The sequence below is a fragment of the Antedon mediterranea genome, chromosome 7 (genome assembly GCF_964355755.1).
Source record: "Antedon mediterranea chromosome 7, ecAntMedi1.1, whole genome shotgun sequence".
Lineage (NCBI taxonomy): Eukaryota > Metazoa > Echinodermata > Crinoidea > Comatulida > Antedonidae > Antedon > Antedon mediterranea.
In genome coordinates, this window is record NC_092676.1 from 16375000 (window position 1) to 16397349 (window position 22350).

The window sequence follows — 22350 nt, forward strand, 5'->3', positions numbered from 1 at the left end:
TTGGCTGGCCCTGTCTCCTGAGTGACTCCCTTCTTTGTATCACACACCCAGCACAGCTTTCCAAAATACCCCGCACCACCATGCTCCATTCTGATTCGTCCACTTGACCACCGGCGACTTGATTCATTTGCATGTGACATGTGACACCTGGTCTCTCGTCACACGTAACAATATTAAAATGTGTATACTGTATATTTCACCAATTATTTTATCAACGGTTCTTCTATTCTATAGCTTCATCTGTATAGAGTCTATTTATCTTTATGCCAAAAATGTAACTTTATCGTTGATAGATAAACAGACAGATAGACAGATATACAGGCAGACAGACATACAGATAGACATATTTGTACAATAATTCTTTGTCATGGTTAATCCACTTCCATTTAGCATTAACTAAACTTATTTGGTACATACATTGGTTCCCATACATTTCTTAGTGCCTTGCTTATAATTAAATCTGTAACTTCATAATGCGCCAATCGCGTTCCATAATAATGTAATCAAACGCCACCACAGGTCCAAAACACGCGCGAGATCAGAATTCCATTCCACATGTGCGTCGTGCATGGTGGTTGTATAATCCATCCATCCTTGCTGCTTCTTGTATAATACTATTTTTCGGTAAGATGTCATGGTTTTCTTTGCTAGGTCTACTATCTGGTAGTAGTAGGCCTCTATAGATGCCCGGGCCAGGCTAGTAACCAGGCTATGGCCTAGCTAGCTAGCTAGCCTTGTAGGCATTGCTTGCTTCTACTAGCCTAGGCCTAGCTAGCTAGTAGTACTAGGTAGTAGTAGCGGATAGTAGCTAGGCCCTCTGGAGTACGTAATTTGGTAGGCCTATCTAGAGCCTAGGCTAGCAGCATACTGTAGTAGTAGGGTAGTGGCCTACATACAGTAGTACTACTATACTAGGCTAGGCTAGATGCATGGGGGAAATAGTTAGGCTAGCCTACTACTAGCTAGGCCTATTTAGGCTGGTCGTCTTTCTGGAACTTGAAGCTGATTATCAATTGAATCGGGAACGTTTCGGTCCCGTTTCATCGAAGCTAATAACATGAAAAAAAAGACCAACAAAAAAATATTAAAAAAAATTACTAAATTGAAATAAATAAAATACTACTTAAGTTAATCTGGATCAACCTGAGTTTTCGGCATGTATTGAATAAAGGACTATTCCATTATTATTTATAGGGGTATTAGTCAATGTGTTTAAGTTGGGTGTGCCAGGCTTGTTGAGGCTTCTGTTGTTCGCGAAAAATAAAACAAAAAACTGCTGCTGTAATTAGCCTTATTATTATTTTACATATCATGTTTTATTTTACATTTCATGTAATATTATTACGAATACATGTTTGTTTTATGTTTTCTCAACAGCCGAATCAAGTTATATATATAGCCTCTACAAATAACAAGAAAAAAATACATTCAAAATTTATTCACAATAAGGAGAAAACATATACAACTTATTTAATTTATGTTGTTTTAATTTATATAAATCCAAAGGAAAATTACTGAAAAAATGACAATATGCTGTGGGTATCAGTAGCTGGATCTCAATAGAGATACAAAAAAAAAAAAAAAAGCGAAACACTAAATCAAAACGATTATGTAAAACAGCCAGAAAAATAATTTATATGAATACATCCATATTGGAAATATTCTTTTTTTCAAACCAATAATTAGTAAACTAACCTTGACAGTTTCGCTGTCCTGATCGGACAGCTTCTTCAGACAGCGAAACTGTCAAGGTTAGTTTACTAATTATTGGTTTGAAAAAAAGAATATTTCCAATATACTTTATACCTACAAACCAGATGAACATTTTCAATCATGTTAAATACATCCATGTTTGTTTTTTCTCAACAGTTTATGACTCTGAAAAATTCAGTAGGCCTACACGTAAAGGCATAAGATGAAGAAAAAAATACATTGTGTAACATATTTAATTTAATGTATATATGTTTTATTTCATCAACCCATTTTTAAGTGTTATTTAGTAGTGTCATGTTTGGTTCAACTTATTTCAATGAGTTAGCAATATGTTCATGAGGTTATCGCTCGAGCTGATCCTGACACAAAAACTGAAACAGCCAGAAATAAAATTGCAGAGCTTTCTCTCATGCAACACACACTAACCCTTCCTCAGCACAAGATTTACAGGGCCTACTATTATATATGGATTAATAAGACAACAATTATATTCACGAATTTTGAATATGCTTTTTAATGACATTCTCAGTATCCCTCCCGTTACTTACTAATTACCGTTAATTTGTATGACAGTATGATCTATTTGTTGTCAACTAATAAACTCACCTACAAGAGTAACCAGTAATACAAGTACAATCATAGATCACATTATTTGCAATAATGATGACAAAATATTACAATTTGGTACTATTGACATAGGGTTAAGTGATCACTCTTTAATTTATTGTACTAGGAAAGTAGCTAGATGTAAAGTAAATCATCACAAAGTTGTTAAACTAAGATCTTTAAAAAATTATAATGTTAATGATTTTACTTTAAAACCTTCCAATACTGATTGGTCCACACTTGTTAATTGTGATGATATTTGTCATACATGGTCCATGTTTAAATCAATGTGGTTAGATATCATCAATTGCTCCTAAGAGGGAGGTTCGATTACAAAATCGAACAGAACCAACCAACCAGTTCGAATTGATGAGAGTGTATTTAGTTACAAAAAGAAGGTATGAACAACTAATTCTTCTTTCATAATTTAAACATTGTCAAATATTTTTTTATTTATTTACAGTCAACAAAAATGAGTTCTGACTGGTATTTAAATGCTATATTCATGATGCTATGTTTATTATATTCTAGGAAATATATTAGTATGCTTTAAATTGCCATATCTCGTAACTATGCTTTTCTTCTTAAACATTGTCGCATAATGTTTTATTTAATTACAGTAAACAAAAATTATTTCTGAATGGTATTTAAATGCTGTATTTATGATACCTACCTATATTATGTTTATTATATTCTATACTACTAGAAACATGTTATCATGCTGTAAATTGCCATATCTCGTAACTATCTTTTCTTCTTCTTCTTAATACACTACACGGATAGGCATAGCAAAGGGATATATCTCTATGCCTACCGTATATTAAGAAAAGAAACTAATGTACATTATTATTTCATTCCATGTTCAATGTTGATCCAATAACAGGAGTCCACACTTAAAAAATAGAGTCCTACTGGAATCGTGCAAAATTAAAGTTAGAAAGAATGCGAGGGTGTAAACGGGAATGGCTACCGGAATACCTTGACGAATTTATGTGACGAGAAGGATATGGCAAGTCAGGGGAGGAAGCCTTTAATAATATTTTATCTCACATTTCTCAAATAGGTACAGTATGCTGGACAAATAAGTAAAAAGATTAAATAAATGGCTATATAAATTAAACAGATTAAGTAAGTTAAAATTGTATATATGTAATATGTTCCTTGAGGCTTATTAAATAATGTTAAAGTTCTTGAGCCTTATATTTGAATAAAGTTTGAAGAATGTATATCTCGATCTATCGATTTTTTTCTTGTTATTTGTAGAGGCTATTTGATTCAACTGTTGAGAAAAAAACAAACATATAAATTAAAACATAAATTGGATATATTTATATAAATTAAAACATAAATTAAATAAGATTAAAATGTATATGTATATAAATCTTTTTCTTGATCTTTTCTTGTTATTTGTAGAGGCTACTTGATTTAACTGTTGAGTAAAAAAACAACATTGTTATATAGTGTAAAAAACGATATAATTTACAGACACATAATAAAAGCTATAGGCTAACTACAGCAGCAGTTTTTTGTTTTATTTTTCAAACACAGTAAAATACAAAACAATTGGCACAATGACGCGAACAATAGAAGCCTCAACAAGCCTCTCACACCCAACTTAACACATTGACTAACACCCCTGTAAATAATAATGGAATAGTCCTATATTCAATACATGCCGAAAACTCAGGTTGATCCGTTAATCTTAAGCCTTTTTCATGAAATGGAAGACATCTTATCGATGAAAAACAAATAATTTCGGAGGACAAGTTACTTAATTTAAACTTTGGACAGTCTTGTAGACTAAATTTTTACTGTAAAAGTGATTAACCTTAGTAGGCCTACTGTATGATTAAAAATATCATTGTTTGTTATTGAAAAAGGCTGGCATATATAATTTATAAATAAATATTAACATTTAAATAAAACAATGAATAAATATAAACGAAGCAATTAAAGAGAAATCAATTAAAATTATGTGTGAATTTAAAAAATCAAATAACTCGAAGGATATGGCAAGTCAGGGGAGGAAGCCTTTAATAATATTTTATCTCACATTTCTCAAATAGGTACAGTATGCTGGACAAATAAGTAAAAAGATTAAATAAATGGCTATAAAATTAAACAGATTAAGTAAGTTAAAATTGTATATATGTAATATGTTCCTTGAGGCTTATTAAATAATGTTAAAGTTCTTGAGCCTTATATTTGAATAAAGTTTGAAGAATGTATATCTCGATCTATCGATTTTTTTCTTGTTATTTGTAGAGGCTATTTGATTCAACTGTTGAGAAAAAAACAAACATTATATAAATTAAAACATAAATTGGATATATTTATATAAATTAAAACATAAATTAAATAAGATTAAAATGTATATGTATATAAATCTTTTTCTTGATCTTTTCTTGTTATTTGTAGAGGCTACTTGATTTAACTGTTGAGTAAAAAAACAACATTGTTATATAGTGTAAAAAACGATATAATTTACAGACACATAATAAAAGCTATAGGCTAACTACAGCAGCAGTTTTTTGTTTTATTTTTCAAACACAGTAAAATACAAAACAATTGGCACAATGACGCGAACAATAGAAGCCTCAACAAGCCTCTCACACCCAACTTAACACATTGACTAACACCCCTGTAAATAATAATGGAATAGTCCTATATTCAATACATGCCGAAAACTCAGGTTGATCCGTTAATCTTAAGCCTTTTTCATGAAATGGAAGACATCTTATCGATGAAAAACAAATAATTTCGGAGGACAAGTTACTTAATTTAAACTTTGGACAGTCTTGTAGACTAAATTTTTACTGTAAAAGTGATTAACCTTAGTAGGCCTACTGTATGATTAAAAATATCATTGTTTGTTATTGAAAAAGGCTGGCATATATAATTTATAAATAAATATTAACATTTAAATAAAACAATGAATAAATATAAACGAAGCAATTAAAGAGAAATCAATTAAAATTATGTGTGAATTTAAAAAATCAAATAACTCGCAGAGTTCAAATTTATAAAACCGCACAGTCTAATTCTTATACCTTAATGTGAGATTATATACTAATTTGCATGTGTTAAGTTAAGTAAGTATAATAAAAACACACTCTTCTCTGATAAAAGTACTTGACAAATTAATTAAAAAAACACTAACGAAAGTATAAAATTATTCGATATTTTTTGTTTTTTTGGTGAGAGCTTTGTTTCTAATTATGCTCAGAAACAGTGATGTGTTTGCAATTGGTCACATTTACCTATGGATAAAATAACAAAATACATTTCTGCGGACCAAAACACAATAAGTGTTTACGTAATTGTGGTGGTAAGTTGTTTTCACGTTCAACAATATATCAAACCATTTGGAATCAAGTTGCAAACACATCTCATGTGATATAAGTGTGTGAAATAAAACTACTGCATAAAACAAGCAATTTATATTTATTTACCAAAACCATACGCACAATAAACCAGCACAAAATATGCCATAATAAGCAGAGACAATATGCATACCAACAGCTGAATTACTTTAGGCAACCTTAAATTGGAATGATCAGCTAGCAAAACATAGGTTGTATTTGGTCATCTGACTTAGTTCTGTTGTTATTGATTACAGTATAATTAATTCATTCAAATTTATTTTACAGAGATGGGAGACAAGGTTTTATTACTGGGTAGTGGAGGCAGAGAGCATGCAATAGCTTGGAAGCTTTCACAATCACCAGATGTGTCTGAAATCATTGTGGCACCTGGCAACGCAGGAACTTTAAATCTGGCTAAAACATCAAATGCTGGTAGGAATCTAAACTTTATAATTTGTTTTGGTTTATTTTCTTTAAGAAATAAATTTTTAAGAAATAAATTGGGATTGGTCAAATCACTTGCGTTCCTAAGTACAAATCAAACCTTCTATTTTTGTCACATGAAATGTCCTTCTTATCACCCATTCTAATCTTGAATTTCCAGGCCCAGATGTTCCAGTATTAGACTATCCAAAGCTGGCTAAGTGGTGTGTCCTAAACAAAGTAAGCCTAGTAGCTGTTGGACCAGAAGTTCCTCTTGCTGCTGGTATAGCAGATGTGTTGAATGAGGCTGGCATTGCTTGCTTTGGACCATCTAAACTGGCTGCTGATATTGAGGCTAGCAAAGAGTTTGCCAAGGGTTTCATGGACAGACACAGTATACCAACGGCTCGATGGAAATCCTTTACAAATGCTGAAGATGCTTGTCAGCATATTAACAGGTATTTATTTCAAAAGGTACTGTTCTTCCACCCAGTGGATGAGAACTTATGGGCCCCTAAGCAGTGCCCAGAAGAATCAACAGGCACTTAAATTTGTTGAAAAATGCCAGAGAACTTCAGCGTTGGAGGGCCACTTAGGGTTCCTAAACCAAGGACCTCAGGTCTCTATGTTATACCACTGTTATACCATGTGGTGCACTAAATTAGTGCCCTTTATGTTATGAGAGCGCTGCCTGGGTTTACAGCTTACACTGTTGTTAACTCAAAGTCTATAATGTGAACATGATTATTATTATAAATTGGGAGTACTATACTTAGTATAGATAGATACTTAGAATAGATATGGAACGCCAAGAGTGCATCATTAAAACTGCATTCGACTCGATTAATTACATCTCGTCTTCTTATAACGAACACTATAGGCCTACCAAGCAGCGTGTTGCGAACATGTGCATGGGGAGGGCCATAAGAAAGCTTTACATTTCACACATGCATTGTATACGGTCAAACCTTACCCGCCGCTGAAAAAGGGGCCGTTTTGACCTGGTTTGCCATGTTTATGATATTTCGTGTGCTAATCGAGTCGAATGCAGTTTTAATGATGCACTCTTGGCGTTCCATATCTATTCGTTTGTTCGTGTCGACACATTCAGTGTCAAATGTCGATATTTCTGTATTTTTTCAATCAATTGCTTGCTTGCGAGTATTATATAAGGTATGGTTTAAAGATCTTTGGCTATGTTCGGCTTCGGGATGTTATACCACACTTAGGCCTAGGATAGGCTAGGCTATAGGGGTCGTCGGTTTCGTGTTATGGGTCGTCCAATTCTAGGTCGTCCAATTCGAGGTTGCCCGGGTCGTTGGGGTCGTCCAATTCAAGGTTGTCGCTTTCTATACACCCTTAGTTCTGCACAATAAAATGTCCTCACTGCAGATTAGAACTTGTAAACGCCTTGCTAATAGGTTGACAACTGACTTAATATGGTGTAGTGAGTCAAAATTAAGAGATACAAACAATTACATTTAAAAAATAGTTCTCTCCTTTTTTTACATTATTTTACCTTCACAATGTTTAAATACCTCCTGGTAATATTTTGTATTGCTCTATTTGCCAATTTAAGTTTGTTGGAAAAGAATCAAACCCAGGTTAAAAAAAAGTGTGTAATTGTAAATGTGGTATTCATTTTTCAGTGCACCTTACAAAGCTCTTGTCGTGAAAGCTAGTGGCCTAGCGGCTGGGAAGGGTGTGGTTGTAGCAAGCAGTAACGATGAAGCCTGCCAGGCAGTAAAGGACATGATGCAGGTATTAAGCACAGGGTTAACCACCCAAGTAAATTTCAAACGTTTAATTTAAATTTAATTGATTGTCAGCCGTTGGATTACTTTATCTGTGTAGTGTTTTGTTTGTAGGATAAAGTATTTGGAAAAGCTGGTGATACAGTTGTGATTGAAGAATTACTTGAAGGTGAAGAATGCTCAGTAAGTTTAATTTCTTTAATATTTATTATTATTATTATTTCACAAAACATTATTTTTGTTTTTGACAAGTCCATATTTCAACTTTATATATATTAAATATTATTCTTTATCCATTTAGTAACGAAATATTAATTGAACTTATTCAACCTTATGTTCCTAAGCGGTCTCTGAGATCTAGATCTGAGTCTCTTCTTGCCCATATATTTCATCCTTCCACCGTGACTAAGTGACTAAGTTTTATGGAAATCGTTTCTCTATGGAATGCGTTGCCTATTGAAATCCGTCAGGCTACTTCCACCAGTGTCTTCAAATCTCTCCTCAAAACCCACTTTTTAATTTGTAAATTTCTAAATTGTTCTGTCTTTGTAAAGCGCATTGAGGCTTTCAGCATAATGCGCTATATCAAGTACCAGTTATTATTATTATTATTATTATTATTGTTTTCATGTTTTACAAATAATATACCACTAAACACAGTAAAACATTGCGATGTAATACTTTGTTGAAACTATCACCGTCCTAGTCGATTGAAATAGTACAGTAGCCCCTACATGTAACGATACATCACTACGACGTGTATATGATTTATATAATGTAAAACAATTTGTGAAAACCACCTCTATTCGGGGAAAATCATAAATTCGATTTAATCGTTAATAAATATTAAATTATCTAACTCAACTTAATTAGTAGGCCTAATGGTTTTCAATTGTTTCCTAGAGCCAATTCATACTTAAGTTAGTTCCTACCCTACCCACCAAAGTTGTTCTGCGTTTAGGGCATGTGATGTACCGTAGGCCTATCCTCTACTGGTTTTACAACGCTACTCATGCCAGTGAGGGAAGGGTGATGATGATGTGGGTGGTTTAACTGCAATAGTAAAGATTTATACATAATATACGGCGAGTGAAAACGCTAGCTCTTTATCGGTTAAAAAAAAATTTATATCCAACCTCTGCAGCACAGATTGAAAAAAAATGGATCGAATTTCTGTTATGAGTATACAGTACTTGCCTTTGCGACGCCTGAGGGAATAGACACTTGTGGAACAGAGATTGGAATGTTCCATTCATCGCAAATCAATACATTTGTATAAACGTATATTAAATCTATCAAAATAGTATTTTTTAAAGAAAATCGGCCTGTCTTCAACATTATGATGCTGTACTCGAGCTGTTCAACCGGTTTTCAGCCATTAAAAACAATTATCGTAGGAGGAGATAGGAAAATGCGAAGCATCCTCGTATTATCGTCTGCGGGTATTTTTCAAGACGGACATCCATTAGACAGTGTATACCACGATCGAAAAACACCCCTATTTGGGGCAAATCGTTGAACCTAAATTCGTTTTAATTGTCAATAACTAATTATCGAACTCAATTTAATTAGTAAACAGGGTTACATCAGGCGGTTAAAATCAATACCGAAAGTACGAACCAACTTTATATGCCATCGAGTAAACATTCTAGAAATAACGCGCGATTTACCGAATTTTGCCCTTACGTAAAAGGAAAGATGATTTTTTTGAAATTGGATTATGACATAATAATATGACAAATTTAAGTGTTTAAGAATACATTTTTTGTTTTAATAGGTTTTAGCTTTTACAGATGGTAAAAACATGGTTGCTATGCCTCCAGCCCAGGATCATAAGAGGTTGTTGGATGGTGACAAAGGACCAAATACAGGTGGCATGGGGGCATACTGCCCATGCCCACAGGTGCGTGTATAAATAATTGCATTCTGACATAATCAAAGTGTTATTGAGTGAATCAAATGGCCGAGCAGTTAAAACAGAGGCGCCATTTACTGTACTTGAAGAACATACAATATCAGCATTGGTTCAGGGCTGACACATTCCTATTTCTGGTAGTGGAACAAGTCTTCTTGATAAGTACTATAAACCGTAGGTCCAGTGTACACAGTTTGCTCATGTGCACTTTAAATAACCCAGTTCATCATTTTAGATGAGTATGATGTTACCCCAATAAACTGGTTCACAAAATAACCTATGTGTCAGGAGGAATACTACCTATCTGATAGGACAGTGATTTATGTACTATTGGTAAATGTTCTGAAATACATTACAAAATACAAGACTAAATACAGACTAGAGAGATTTAAATCATGAACTGAATTTACATTTTGTATAATACTGCTTATATTAAAATTATTATTGTCCCTAGATCTCATCTACGTATTTAAAACAAATAAATGATAAAGTTTTGAAAAAGGCAGTGGATGGTATGAGGCAAGAACAAAGAAATTATGTAGGTAAGTATAAAATATTGGTAATTGTAATGATGTTTGGGCTACTCCAATTTGGTAAATCGCACAATGTTCAATTTTTGAACACTTTGCATAATAATTAAAATAGAAAAAGGAAGAACAGGTGGGTTCTTTCATCAAAATATGCTACAAGAAAGAAAAATACCAAGGTGTCAAGTAAATGTAATTCTCCCCCAGATCCTAGAGAATAAACTGCAATACAGTATTTATAATTTTCCAGTAGCTCAAGTATATCCATAATAATCCAAAATTGTCCAATTCAGATAATTTACATTAATTGTTTCCGTCAGTATGCTATTATTGACCTACTGTAAAAAAAAATTTTCGAACTAAAGTGTTATTGTATGGAACATAGGCATTAAGTAATTTTCATTTTGTGTCTTTTTAGGTGTACTATATGCCGGAATCATGATGACCAGTGATGGACCAAAAGTTCTAGAGTTCAATTGTCGGTTGGGAGATCCAGAAACACAAGTGCTAATGATGATGTTGAAAAGTGATCTATACCCTATAATGAAGGCATGTGTCAATGGCAATCTAACCCCTGACCTTGTTAGTTTCCATGAAAACCAAAGTGCTGTTGCTGTGGTGATGGCCAGTGGAGGTTATCCAGGGTCATATAAGAAAGGAATGGAAATAAAAGGTATCTAGGGGTTTGTTAAATGTAATGTAAAGCTGTTATACGAATTGACAGATTGGTCAGTAGTTTAGGTCTTTTTATTTTGTAGTTGAATTTCATCATTGATATAAGATATAAAGCAAACTTAGCAACGTATGGCCCAAGACTTTTAGAAATTATAACACTAGAATATTCTCCATCAATTTGAATTGAGTATATCAGAAGTATGGCAGGCTCCTGCCACCCACTTTCACAGTGCCCTCTCCAGAAAGAAAAACAATTATATTACTAAAGTGATTTCTGGTACAGGAATATGAAACTTGTGCATGCGTTTCAAGGCCAAGATGTCACAGATGCATTGTTACCTGTCTAACCCTACCCTGGTTCTATTTTATCCCACAAGGCATATAGAATTTTAGAGGCAAAGCGAAGTATATCTCAACAGAATAGTATACAAACAGGACAGTAAAATGATCAGAATGGGGACTTATTTTCTATATTTATTTACATTAAAACCTCTAAAGTATTGAACAATAGGTAATCAAATACAAAAGGTTATTACCATTATTTTACAAAGTAATACATTCTCACTTTGTGAATACTTTTAAATAAGTAACAAAATGTGTAAAATGGCTTTAATGCGTGTAAAGTGACATTAAAATATACAACCAACTGATTGTGAATCACACCAGCTGTGCCAAGTATTTATTCACTACCACTACCATATTTGATGAAAAAATTATTTTAAGCTCTGTCTACACTATCAAACTAGTTTGATAAAATTGTTTGTGCCCAAATATGGTAGTGATATGGCATCATCATGTCCATATTTGGCACATCACATTTTTTTGTCACATAAAGTTGGTTTAGACAGAGCTTTATATTTATAAGTTCCAACTTACATAACTCTGCATCTACTAATTGTTCTTCAATTTTGTTGTAACCTTTCAGGGATTGCAAAAACAGAAAAAGAATTGGAACAGATAATTTTTCATGCAGGCACTGCAGTAAAGGACAACAAAATAGTTACATCTGGAGGTCGTGTACTAGCAACAGTTGCAAAAGCAGTAGACTTGCCCTCAGCAGCTATGCAGGCTCTCAATGGTGCTGAAACAATAGAATTTGATGGTGCTATATTCAGAAAAGATATTGCAAAGAAGGGATGTGACTTTTTAAGCAGGTAGGAATGGATTGGGAAATCATAAAAAAATGCTGCTAAACATTCCTTATTTACATATTGCTGATTTACATACAGGTGATTCAGAAATTGTTGATTTAAATACAGGTGGTTAAGAAATTCCTGATTTACATTTGCATACTTTGTAAAATTGCTACCATGTCAAAAAAGTAATATTTTTATCTATTTTCTTAGTGCTTCTATTATTTTTTAAAAATAAATAATAATAATAAATCATTATTTATATTAAATGCATTAAAACAATAAAACTGCCATTAAAGTATGTGTGTTGTGAGTTGAATTGAAATTATTTGTTGTCTGAATTTTGTTTAGTAGGAATATGCCATTATAAGCACCATGGTTGTCAGACCTGTGGCACATTATGATGAGAATGGTTTAATAGACACATTCACACTAGACATTTTTAGGTTAATTAAAGTGTGTGTAACTGAAAAATGTTTAGTGTGAATGGTTTTTACAACTTGTTTTTGATCAGTTTAAGTTCATAAGTGTTTCCTTTCGTATCCTGCTCACATTATCATGTATGGACCAAGCAAGGCCTTTTGATTGTTTGCAGTACTATGTAATGTATTTAACACTTAAATGTGAGACAATTCTGAGAAGATTGAGCGTATGTGCTAGGCAAATTGGCTAGAGACCAACTTCCTATCTTGGTAACAAGACTACATGAATAGTGTCCATTCAAACATTGGAAAAATCTTGTCTTTAATTAATGTGAACTTTTAAATTTCTTTGTCCCCAACATTTTTTAGACCAAATATATTTGTAATTATTAGGAATAATTCTGATGGTTTGACATACTCTGATTGTGGTGTGAGTATTGCAGCTGGTAACAGCTTAGTTGATGCTATTAAGCCATTAGCAATGGGGACTTCCAGACAAGGTTGTAGTGCTGTTCTTGGAGGCTTTGGTGGAGTGTTTGATACCAAGGCAGCTGGATATAAAGACCCTCTTTTGATCTCTGGCACAGATGGAGTTGGCACCAAGTTAAAGGTATGTTATTAATATTGGGTTGGAGAAGTTGAATTGAAATTTATTGAATTGAAATTTATATTTATACTGGGTAACCTCTTCAGTCAAAGACTGGTCTCCCAGAGGGCCCAGTTGGTGATCAGTGGCTGTGATGTACTAATACACCGGGGTAACCCCCTACTCGTCTCGAAAGATATACTAGGTTCTTTAAAGTGCACACGAGCTAGATGTGTACACTGGACCTACGGTTTATAGTCCTTATCCGAGAAGACTCGTTCTACCACCAGAACCATGGAGTGAGTGAGCCTCGAACCCCTGCCGATGTTATGGCTACGTAATTACGGTTCCACTGTCTGAACCGCTCGGCCACTCACTCACTCAAGTTGCAGTTTAGTTTTTAAAACACATAAGATTCAGACATTAACAGACATGGTCTACATCTAATTACATTGGAACACCCCCAGCCTACATCTAATTTCCCTTCACACACCCAGCCTACATCTAATTTCCCTTCACACACCCAGCCTACATCTAATTTCCCTTCACACACCCAGCCTACATCTAATTTCCCTTCACACACCCAGCCTACATCTAATTTCCCTTCACACCCCCAGCCTACATCTAATTTCCCTTCACACACCCAGCCTACATCTAATTTCCCTTCACACACCCAGCCTACATCTAATTTCCCTTCACACACCCAGCCTACATCTAATTTCCCTTCACACACCCAGCCTACATCTAATTTCCCTTCACACACCCAGCCTACATCTAATTTCCCTTCACACTCCCAGCCTACATCTAATTTCCCTTCACACTCCCAGCCTACATCGAATTTCCCTTCACACTCCCAGCCTACATCTAATTTCCCTTCACACTCCCAGCCTACATCGAATTTCCCTTCACACACCCAGCCTACATCTAATTTCCCTTCACACTCCCAGCCTACATCGAATTTCCCTTCACACTCCCAGCCTACATCTAATTTCCCTTCACACTCCCAGCCTACATCTAATTTCCCTTCACACACCCAGCCTACATCGAATTTCCCTTCACACACCCAGCCTACATCTAATTTCCCTTCACACACCCAGCCTACATCGAATTTCCCTTCACACACCCAGCCTACATTGAATTTCCCTTCACACACCCAGCCTACATCTAATTTCCCTTCACACACCCAGTCTACATCTAATTTCCCTTCACACACCCAGCCTACATCTAATTTCCCTTCACACACCCAGCCTACATCTAATTTCCCTTCACACACCCAGTCTACATCTAATTTCCCTTCACACTCCCAGCCTACATCTAATTTCTCTAATTTCCCTTCACACACCCAGCCTATATCTAATTTCCCTTCACACACCCAGCCTATATCTAATTTCCCTTCACACACCCAGCCTACATCTAATTTCCCTTCACACACCCAGTCTACATCTAATTTCCCTTCACACTCCCAGCCTACATCTAATTTCCCTTCACACTCCCAGCCTACATCGAATTTCCCTTCACACACCCAGCCTACATCTAATTTCCCTTCACACTCCCAGCCTACATCGAATTTCCCTTCACACTCCCAGCCTACATCTAATTTCCCTTCACACTCCCAGCCTACATCTAATTTCCCTTCACACACCCAGCCTACATCGAATTTCCCTTCACACACCCAGCCTACATCTAATTTCCCTTCACACACCCAGCCTACATCGAATTTCCCTTCACACACCCAGCCTACATTGAATTTCCCTTCACACACCCAGCCTACATCTAATTTCCCTTCACACACCCAGTCTACATCTAATTTCCCTTCACACACCCAGCCTACATCTAATTTCCCTTCACACACCCAGCCTACATCTAATTTCCCTTCACACACCCAGTCTACATCTAATTTCCCTTCACACTCCCAGCCTACATCTAATTTCTCTAATTTCCCTTCACACACCCAGCCTATATCTAATTTCCCTTCACACACCCAGCCTATATCTAATTTCCCTTCACACACCCAGCCTACATCTAATTTCCCTTCACACACCCAGTCTACATCTAATTTCCCTTCACACTCCCAGCCTACATCTAATTTCTCTAATTTCCCTTCACACACCCAGCCTATATCTAATTTCCCTTCACACACCCAGCCTATATCTAATTTCCCTTCACACACCCAGCCTATATCTAATTTCCCTTCACACACCCAGCCTATATCTAATTTCCCTTCACACACCCAGCCTATATCTAATTTCCCTTCACACACCCAGTCTAAATCTAATTTCTCCATGCACACCTATCCTACCTTCTAATTTACCTGTTCACAACTGCCCTATAGTGTACCCTCCACAGCCTATACTGAATGGCCCCTAACGCACTCTTCTATACATTACTGGTCTATACCCATAATTTGCTACTTTTGCATTTTTTCAGATAGCTCAAAGTGTCGGAGAGCATGACAGTGTTGGCGTTGATTTAGTTGCCATGTGTGTAAATGATATCTTAGCACATGGTGCAGAGGCACTCTTCTTTCTAGACTACTTTGCCTGTGGAAGACTGAATGTAACTGTTGCTAGGGATGTTGTTAGTGGAGTTGCCAAGGGGTGCAAACTTGGTGGTTGCGCACTGTTAGGTCAGTTGCTGTTGTCTTATTTCATATTTCTGACAGTTTGCTTCAAACAATAGAAAGCCTCCAATAATACAGCCACCTGACTACCAATATGCAAATGAAATTACTCTCATTATTAGGAAAGAGCATTAAAAGTAGGTGGCAGCAACATACCAAATGGATACAGATAAGATGCAATGTTTATACAGTAACACAAAAAAACAAGAATCAAACAATTTAACATGTTTGAATGTTTCATCATGCTTGAAACATTCCTAAAACATTAAAAAAGTATTCACGCCCTAAATATTTTTTCACTGTATCCCTGTAATAAAAATCAGGAATTGGACAAGAATATCCTAAGTTTTGCCTATCCTAGTTTAACAAAAATATGTGTGATGTTCCCAAATATGGTAGTGATATGATGTCATCATACATTTGATGGTGTAGACAGAACTTTAAAACGTAGAGTACTACTCTTGTGCTAAATGCAATACTTGTATTTTATAGGTGGAGAAACAGCTGAAATGCCTGGTATGTATTCAGATGGTGACTATGATCTAGCAGGGTTTGCAGTCGGAGCAGTAGAACGTGATCAGACACTGCCAAGAATGTCAGACATAAAGACTGGTGATGTCATCATTGGCATATCGTCATCTGGTATCCATAGCAATGGCTTCAGTCTTGTGAGAAAACTAGTGGAGAGAGTGGCACTATCATATAGTGACCCATGTCCGTTTGAGGCTGGAAAAAGTTTAGGCAAGTTCTTGTTAGAGATATTTTACTTTTTGAATCATGTCTTTAGAAATTAACTTTAATAGTAATTTGACAGAAGTTTTGGATCCTTCCAGTAGTGTTATAGTAAAATCACTGTATCACAGCTATGTGTGAAAGAGGCTAACACTTTAGCCACAATGAACATTATATATCACCAGCCAGTATTGAATTTTGTATAATAAATAATACTTTTAAAATTCATATTTTAGGTCAGTGTCTGTTAACGCCAACCAAAGTATACAGTAAAACACTTCTACCATCAATTCGATCAGGAAAGGTGAAAGCATTTGCACACATCACCGGAGGAGGCTTACTTGAAAACATTCCAAGAGTTTTACCAAAACATCTTTGTGCATACCTAAAATCAAAATGGAATATTCCACCTGTGTTTGGCTGGATTGCTACAGCTGGAAACATTAATGCATCAGAGATGGCGAGAACATTCAATTGTGGTATTGGAGGGGTATTTATAGTTAATGAGGCTGATGCAGAAGAAGTTATACAAATGGTAAAGGGAAGTGGAGAAGAATGCTGTACTATAGGAAACATTGTAGCAACTGAAAGTGATGGTAATAATATACAAATATAATATATACTGATTTAAATTAAAGCCTATGGGCGATAACTTTGTCTCAGGATATAGTATAGTCTCCAGACCATATATGTCCTATTCTTAGCCCCCTCTGGCCTTAGTCAATATGTCTTTTCAATTCAATTCAATTCAATTTCTTTATTGCTGCAAATGCCATCAAGGGCTAATAATATCCACTTAAACATACTACATCATACAAACATATTTACATTTAAAATTGTTTTTATTATTACTATAGTTATTGTCATTCTTAAACTGCATATCAATGTCACACCATACCATCAAATTTTCATAGATGCAAATGAAAGCCTAACTATATCAAAAAACCTACAACACTACCATCTGTATTCATTCGTTTATTCATTAGTGGAAAATTACTTCCATTTATTGTCATTTGCATATTAGATATTGATTGAATTATTTAATATTTCTGTGCTAAACTCTTATTTCAACAGGTGAACAAGTAAGAATTGATGGTTTGCAAGAGGCTCTCTTAAACAGTGCCCCAAAAAATGGTGTGTCATCTTCACCTTCAAATAAATTAAAAGTTGGTGTGTTAATATCAGGAACTGGTAAGTTAACTAGTAACTAGTGGCTGGCCAACGAACTTAAAACCAAAGGAGAAAAGCTGTAGAATATAACCATTTAAGCGTATTAATGTATTGGAAAATTATGTTCCAGTCAGTGAGTTTGAGTATCCACATTACAGCAGAGTTAATTAGCCTTGTATGCATTATTCTGTATTTATAACACACCTGATTGTATTCTTACAATTTGATTGGTTAATTACCCATCACTTGTCATTCTTCATTAGCCTAACATAACGGAAAAGGGATATCAAATGCTGATAAGCGCTCTAATGCACATTCAGCTATTGAATGTCAACATTTTGAGAATGTTTGACTGATCACGTTCGAAAATCAACTCGTGTGCTAAAAAACTTCTTCTCCGTGTCCAAAGTTTGAGCTTTGCCTTTTTTAATGGCCTAGCTTTCCAGCCTAACATTCGTCAATAATTTACGGTGGATAAATTGAATAAAACTAGGTGTGTTTTAATAATACAAATAATTAATATTTTGTATTCATTGATTAAAGAGAATATTTTAATCGATGACAAATTGACTGTCCTATTTTCAAATCATCTCCACCTTGTTAAAAATAGAACAGTAAATTTGTCAACTCATGAAATATTCTCCAACTCATAAAGATTCATTATTTTTATTATCTTTTTGGTTATCTATTTCCAATTTAAGGAACAAATTTACAGGCTCTGATTAACCACACACAAAACCCATCAAAACCAAGTGAAGCTGAAATTGTACTGGTGATTTCAAATGTTGCTGATGTTTTAGGTTTAGAGAGAGCTAAGAAAGCTGGTATACCAACTAAAGTAAGGTTTTTCTTTCCACTCATATCTATATGCGGAACATCATTTCGATAATAGAACAAATCATACATCTACACTAATCAAGCATCGTATACTCTATCTCTAACAATATTTCAATCTTCTATCGACTAAAGCTGAAGTATAGTTGTTATCTCGGAACCGTTCTATGGTTACCACCAGGTAGGCTTGCTTCATCAAGGCTTCTATGAATGGATGTACTGGTTGGGAGCAGAAAATCTAGTAGACCATACCCAGTACCGTTTTGATTACGATCAATCGGGAATTTACTTCACGACGATATAGGCCTAGGTGCCGACATAGGACTCTAGTTGGACTGTACCATCAAGTCATTTCTCGCATTCAAAATCTACACTTTGGCACTAACAAACTTTTCCTATTTCTACATCCTAAACTACTTTTTATTTTTCTACCATATACCTTCTATATTTTCATCCTTTATCTGTTATCGATATAAACAACATTACACGCGTACATCGTAACGCGAGCATTTCATTCTATTCGCATACGCACTTTATCGAACATAATTTTAAACCAAACCAAATCATACATACAACGATAAGACATCAACCGATTCAGTTCAAAACCAGTTATTAAGGTAAACTTTTAAATTTAAATTAATTTATGTTTCTATCCACTCTACCATATTCATATAAAGATATTGTGGAACCACGTCAGGTCAAGTTCAATATTGAATATCGAAACGTGGCAGGCTATGGCGCTTGACCTTTGACAAGATCGCCTAAAATTTATAAATTAAACTTACGATACTTATTATTGTATATTCAGGAATAGCCGCTCCATAATCTCTTTGCTTTTCTTCTTTATATCTATATTTTATTTTTTAAATTTATACTAACAAATATATATTTTTATTAATATTATAATCATAACAATAAATATTTTAAAAATATATAAAATATTATTTATCGCATAATATGCAGTCTTGGATAATTATTTAATATACAAAATCATTACACCCAACCATGCCTACTACTTTCATCTCCTATATGCGGAACATCATTTGGATAATAGAACAAATCATACATCTACACTAATCAAGCATCGTATACTCTATCTCTAACAATATTTCAATCTTCTATCGACTAAAGCTGAAGTATAGTCGTTATCTCGGAACCGTTCTATGGTTACCACCAGGTAGGCTTGCTTCATCAAGGCAGGCTTGCTTCATCAAGGCTTCTATGAATGGATGTACTGGTTGGGAGCAGAAAATCTAGTAGACCATACCCAGTACCGTTTTGATTACGATCAATCGGGAATTTACTTCACGACCTTAAACAAACCAAAAATGTTGCAAGCCTGGATACATTCTGAACTCTAATGGCATTTAAACCAAATCTTGTGTTTGAGGGTGGTACGGTACTTTGATAAATAATGATTAATCTGGTTTCTGAAAATGTTTTATTATTAGTCATGTAAAAAATGGTAGATTAAAATTCACCTTGGAATGAAATTGAAATTATATATTTACAAATGACAATACATTTACTTACTTACTTATTGAGGGCTTTTAAATTTTAAGAGCACAGAAAATAAATCTATGACCAGTTTAGATAGGCAAAGATCATTGCCCCTTTTTGCTACTCGATATTAGTATTTTTTATTTTTTATTTTTATATGATAGGTTATCAGTCATAAAGGGTACAAAAAAAGAGTTGAATTTGACAAGTTTGTAAGCGATGCTCTAAATGAGGCTGGAGTAGAGTTTGTCTGCCTAGCAGGGTTTATGCGTATCCTAAGTGGAGAGTTTGTAAGAACATGGCATGGTCGTTTGATCAATATTCACCCATCTCTACTGCCCTCATTCAAGGGAATGCACGCCCAGAAATTAGCCTTAGAAGCAGGTGTTAGAATAAGTGGTTGCACGGTACACTTTGTTGAGGTAAGTGAATTTAAGTAGATTGAGATTTTTAGTTTTATTTACTGAGTTTGACTAGATAAATCTACAGTAAACTTAACTATACCATGTACTCAATGGCTACACTATTCTCTATTGAGTTAATGGTAGTTACCTGAGTAGATTCTTGTCATTTGTTTAGATAATTGTGGGTCACATGATATTCAATAAATACTCCATTGAGCCCATACGTCGTCATTTTGTATATGGCCCTTTTGTTATATATGTAGCATGTTCATTCTTGGAGTGGAGCTGTAGCTTGGTGATTATAACATGCTTGCCTTCCAATCCCAGGGTTCAGGGTTCAATCCTGATATACCAGGGTTTTAACTCTAGATTCTTTCAACTCCACAAATGAGACATATTATAAGCACACATTAAATATTTTATCATGTAAGTGGCGAACTGCACGCTGTTGGAATGCGTAAAAAATAAGAGCAACCATGCGCATCACAAGGCTTTTTGTTCGACATTTTTTCCACTCCACTTCTAAAATTTGGAGCGCTGTCTCACTTTTAAAATTGGGAGTGCTGACTTCTGTTGAGTTTTGGATCTACAAAGAGTTCTATGGAATGGTTTAACCTAATCTTAACATATGTGCATTCGTAATCGCATAAAATCCGTCCTCCCAATAATTTGGTACTGACAAATTGTTAACAACATCCATCGTACCAACAGAGGCTAGACTAGCAAAAGTTACTGGAAAATTTAATTTTGTGTGGTTGACTAAAAGAAGAAATCCATTAACAAGTGAGATGATATGCTAGCCATAATTTTTGGTTTTATGACATTTTAGTGCTCGGAACTATTTATAATGACTTTATTATTGAAATGTGTTTATTTAGGAGGAGGTAGATGCAGGCGCCATACTGGTTCAAAGGACAGTACCAGTAAAGTCAAATGATACAATCACATCCTTACAAGAACGAATCAAAACAGCTGAACATGTTGCATACCCCAAGGCACTTGAGCTTGTTGCTAGGAAGATTGCAGTACTTGGTGATAATGGTAAAATTCAATGGAATGGGGAACCAGATGACCTTTGACTCCAGGGTGCTAGAAAAAATTAATATTTTTCATTTTACAGTAATGAAATAATTTTAATAGTGCTATATACTGTATTTATTAACTTCATATATGAATTGCACAATTTTGAACAAAATACTCACTTGAAAAATACATATTTGTTTTCCTTATTTTGGGTTTTCTCAGTATGAATATATTCCATATAATTTGTATTAATGTACCATGACCTACGACCTGGATTGCAATCATTGATTGTTGATGTTTAACTTGGTCAAGTCAAATACAGGGTGTTATATATATTTATTAAACTATTTACATGAATAATGTTTTTGTAAGGCTATAAGTTTCTGAGATCTTAGCAATTTAGTTTGTCACATCTATTTCAACAATCAAATGAAACGGGGCATGTGGCACAGGGTGTTTTGGACGTTGGACTACTGATTGTGGGTTCGATCATTGCTTGTATCCTTGGTCAAGCATGTTTGCCTCGCTCCACCATCCAGGTATACAAATGGGTACCTGGTAGAGGTCAAAACACAACTTTGCGCTGATTACTAGCTGCATTATAGGAGTATGTTTCCATATGTGTTTGATCCAAAAATGACCAGGGTATTAATATGTACAGCACTTACAGGTGTCTCAACACTTGGCGCTTTATAATTCACAAACAGTGTATGATGAGACATGATGATGATCACTACAATTATTAACAGATTTTCAAACTATCGTTACTGGATTAACAAAGTTAAAATATAAATTTCACAGTTTTAAAAATTACAACGAAAAGAGTTAAATAGTTAATACCAGATTATGATTAATGTTAATTTTCAAATTCATTATTAATATTTGTTTATATTTTTACTATTGTTATTCGCTTAAATTGACAATACAGAGTAACATTCTTTGCACTCT

General features: G+C 34.6%; 1 protein-coding gene across 2 annotated transcripts; it reads left to right on the forward strand.

The window, feature by feature from the left end:
* Positions 1–539: 539 nt before the first annotated feature.
* Positions 540–21762, forward strand: LOC140054493 (trifunctional purine biosynthetic protein adenosine-3-like). Of its 2 annotated transcripts, XM_072099500.1 has the most exons (18): positions 540–624; positions 5970–6116; positions 6289–6565; positions 7757–7868; positions 7976–8044; positions 9639–9764; positions 10231–10318; positions 10722–10976; positions 11904–12132; positions 12927–13143; positions 15547–15745; positions 16232–16480; positions 16708–17067; positions 17546–17603; positions 17640–17662; positions 18343–18479; positions 20140–20397; positions 21258–21762. In XM_072099500.1, exons 2-18 carry the CDS (start codon positions 5972–5974, stop codon positions 21456–21458), a joined length of 3003 nt encoding a protein of 1000 aa, XP_071955601.1. In that variant the 5' UTR covers positions 540–624; positions 5970–5971; the 3' UTR covers positions 21459–21762. The 2 variants fall into 2 exon arrangements, with proteins under 2 accessions (XP_071955601.1, XP_071955600.1); XM_072099499.1 differs by having other exon boundaries at positions 17546–17662.
* Positions 21763–22350: the final 588 nt, after the last annotated feature.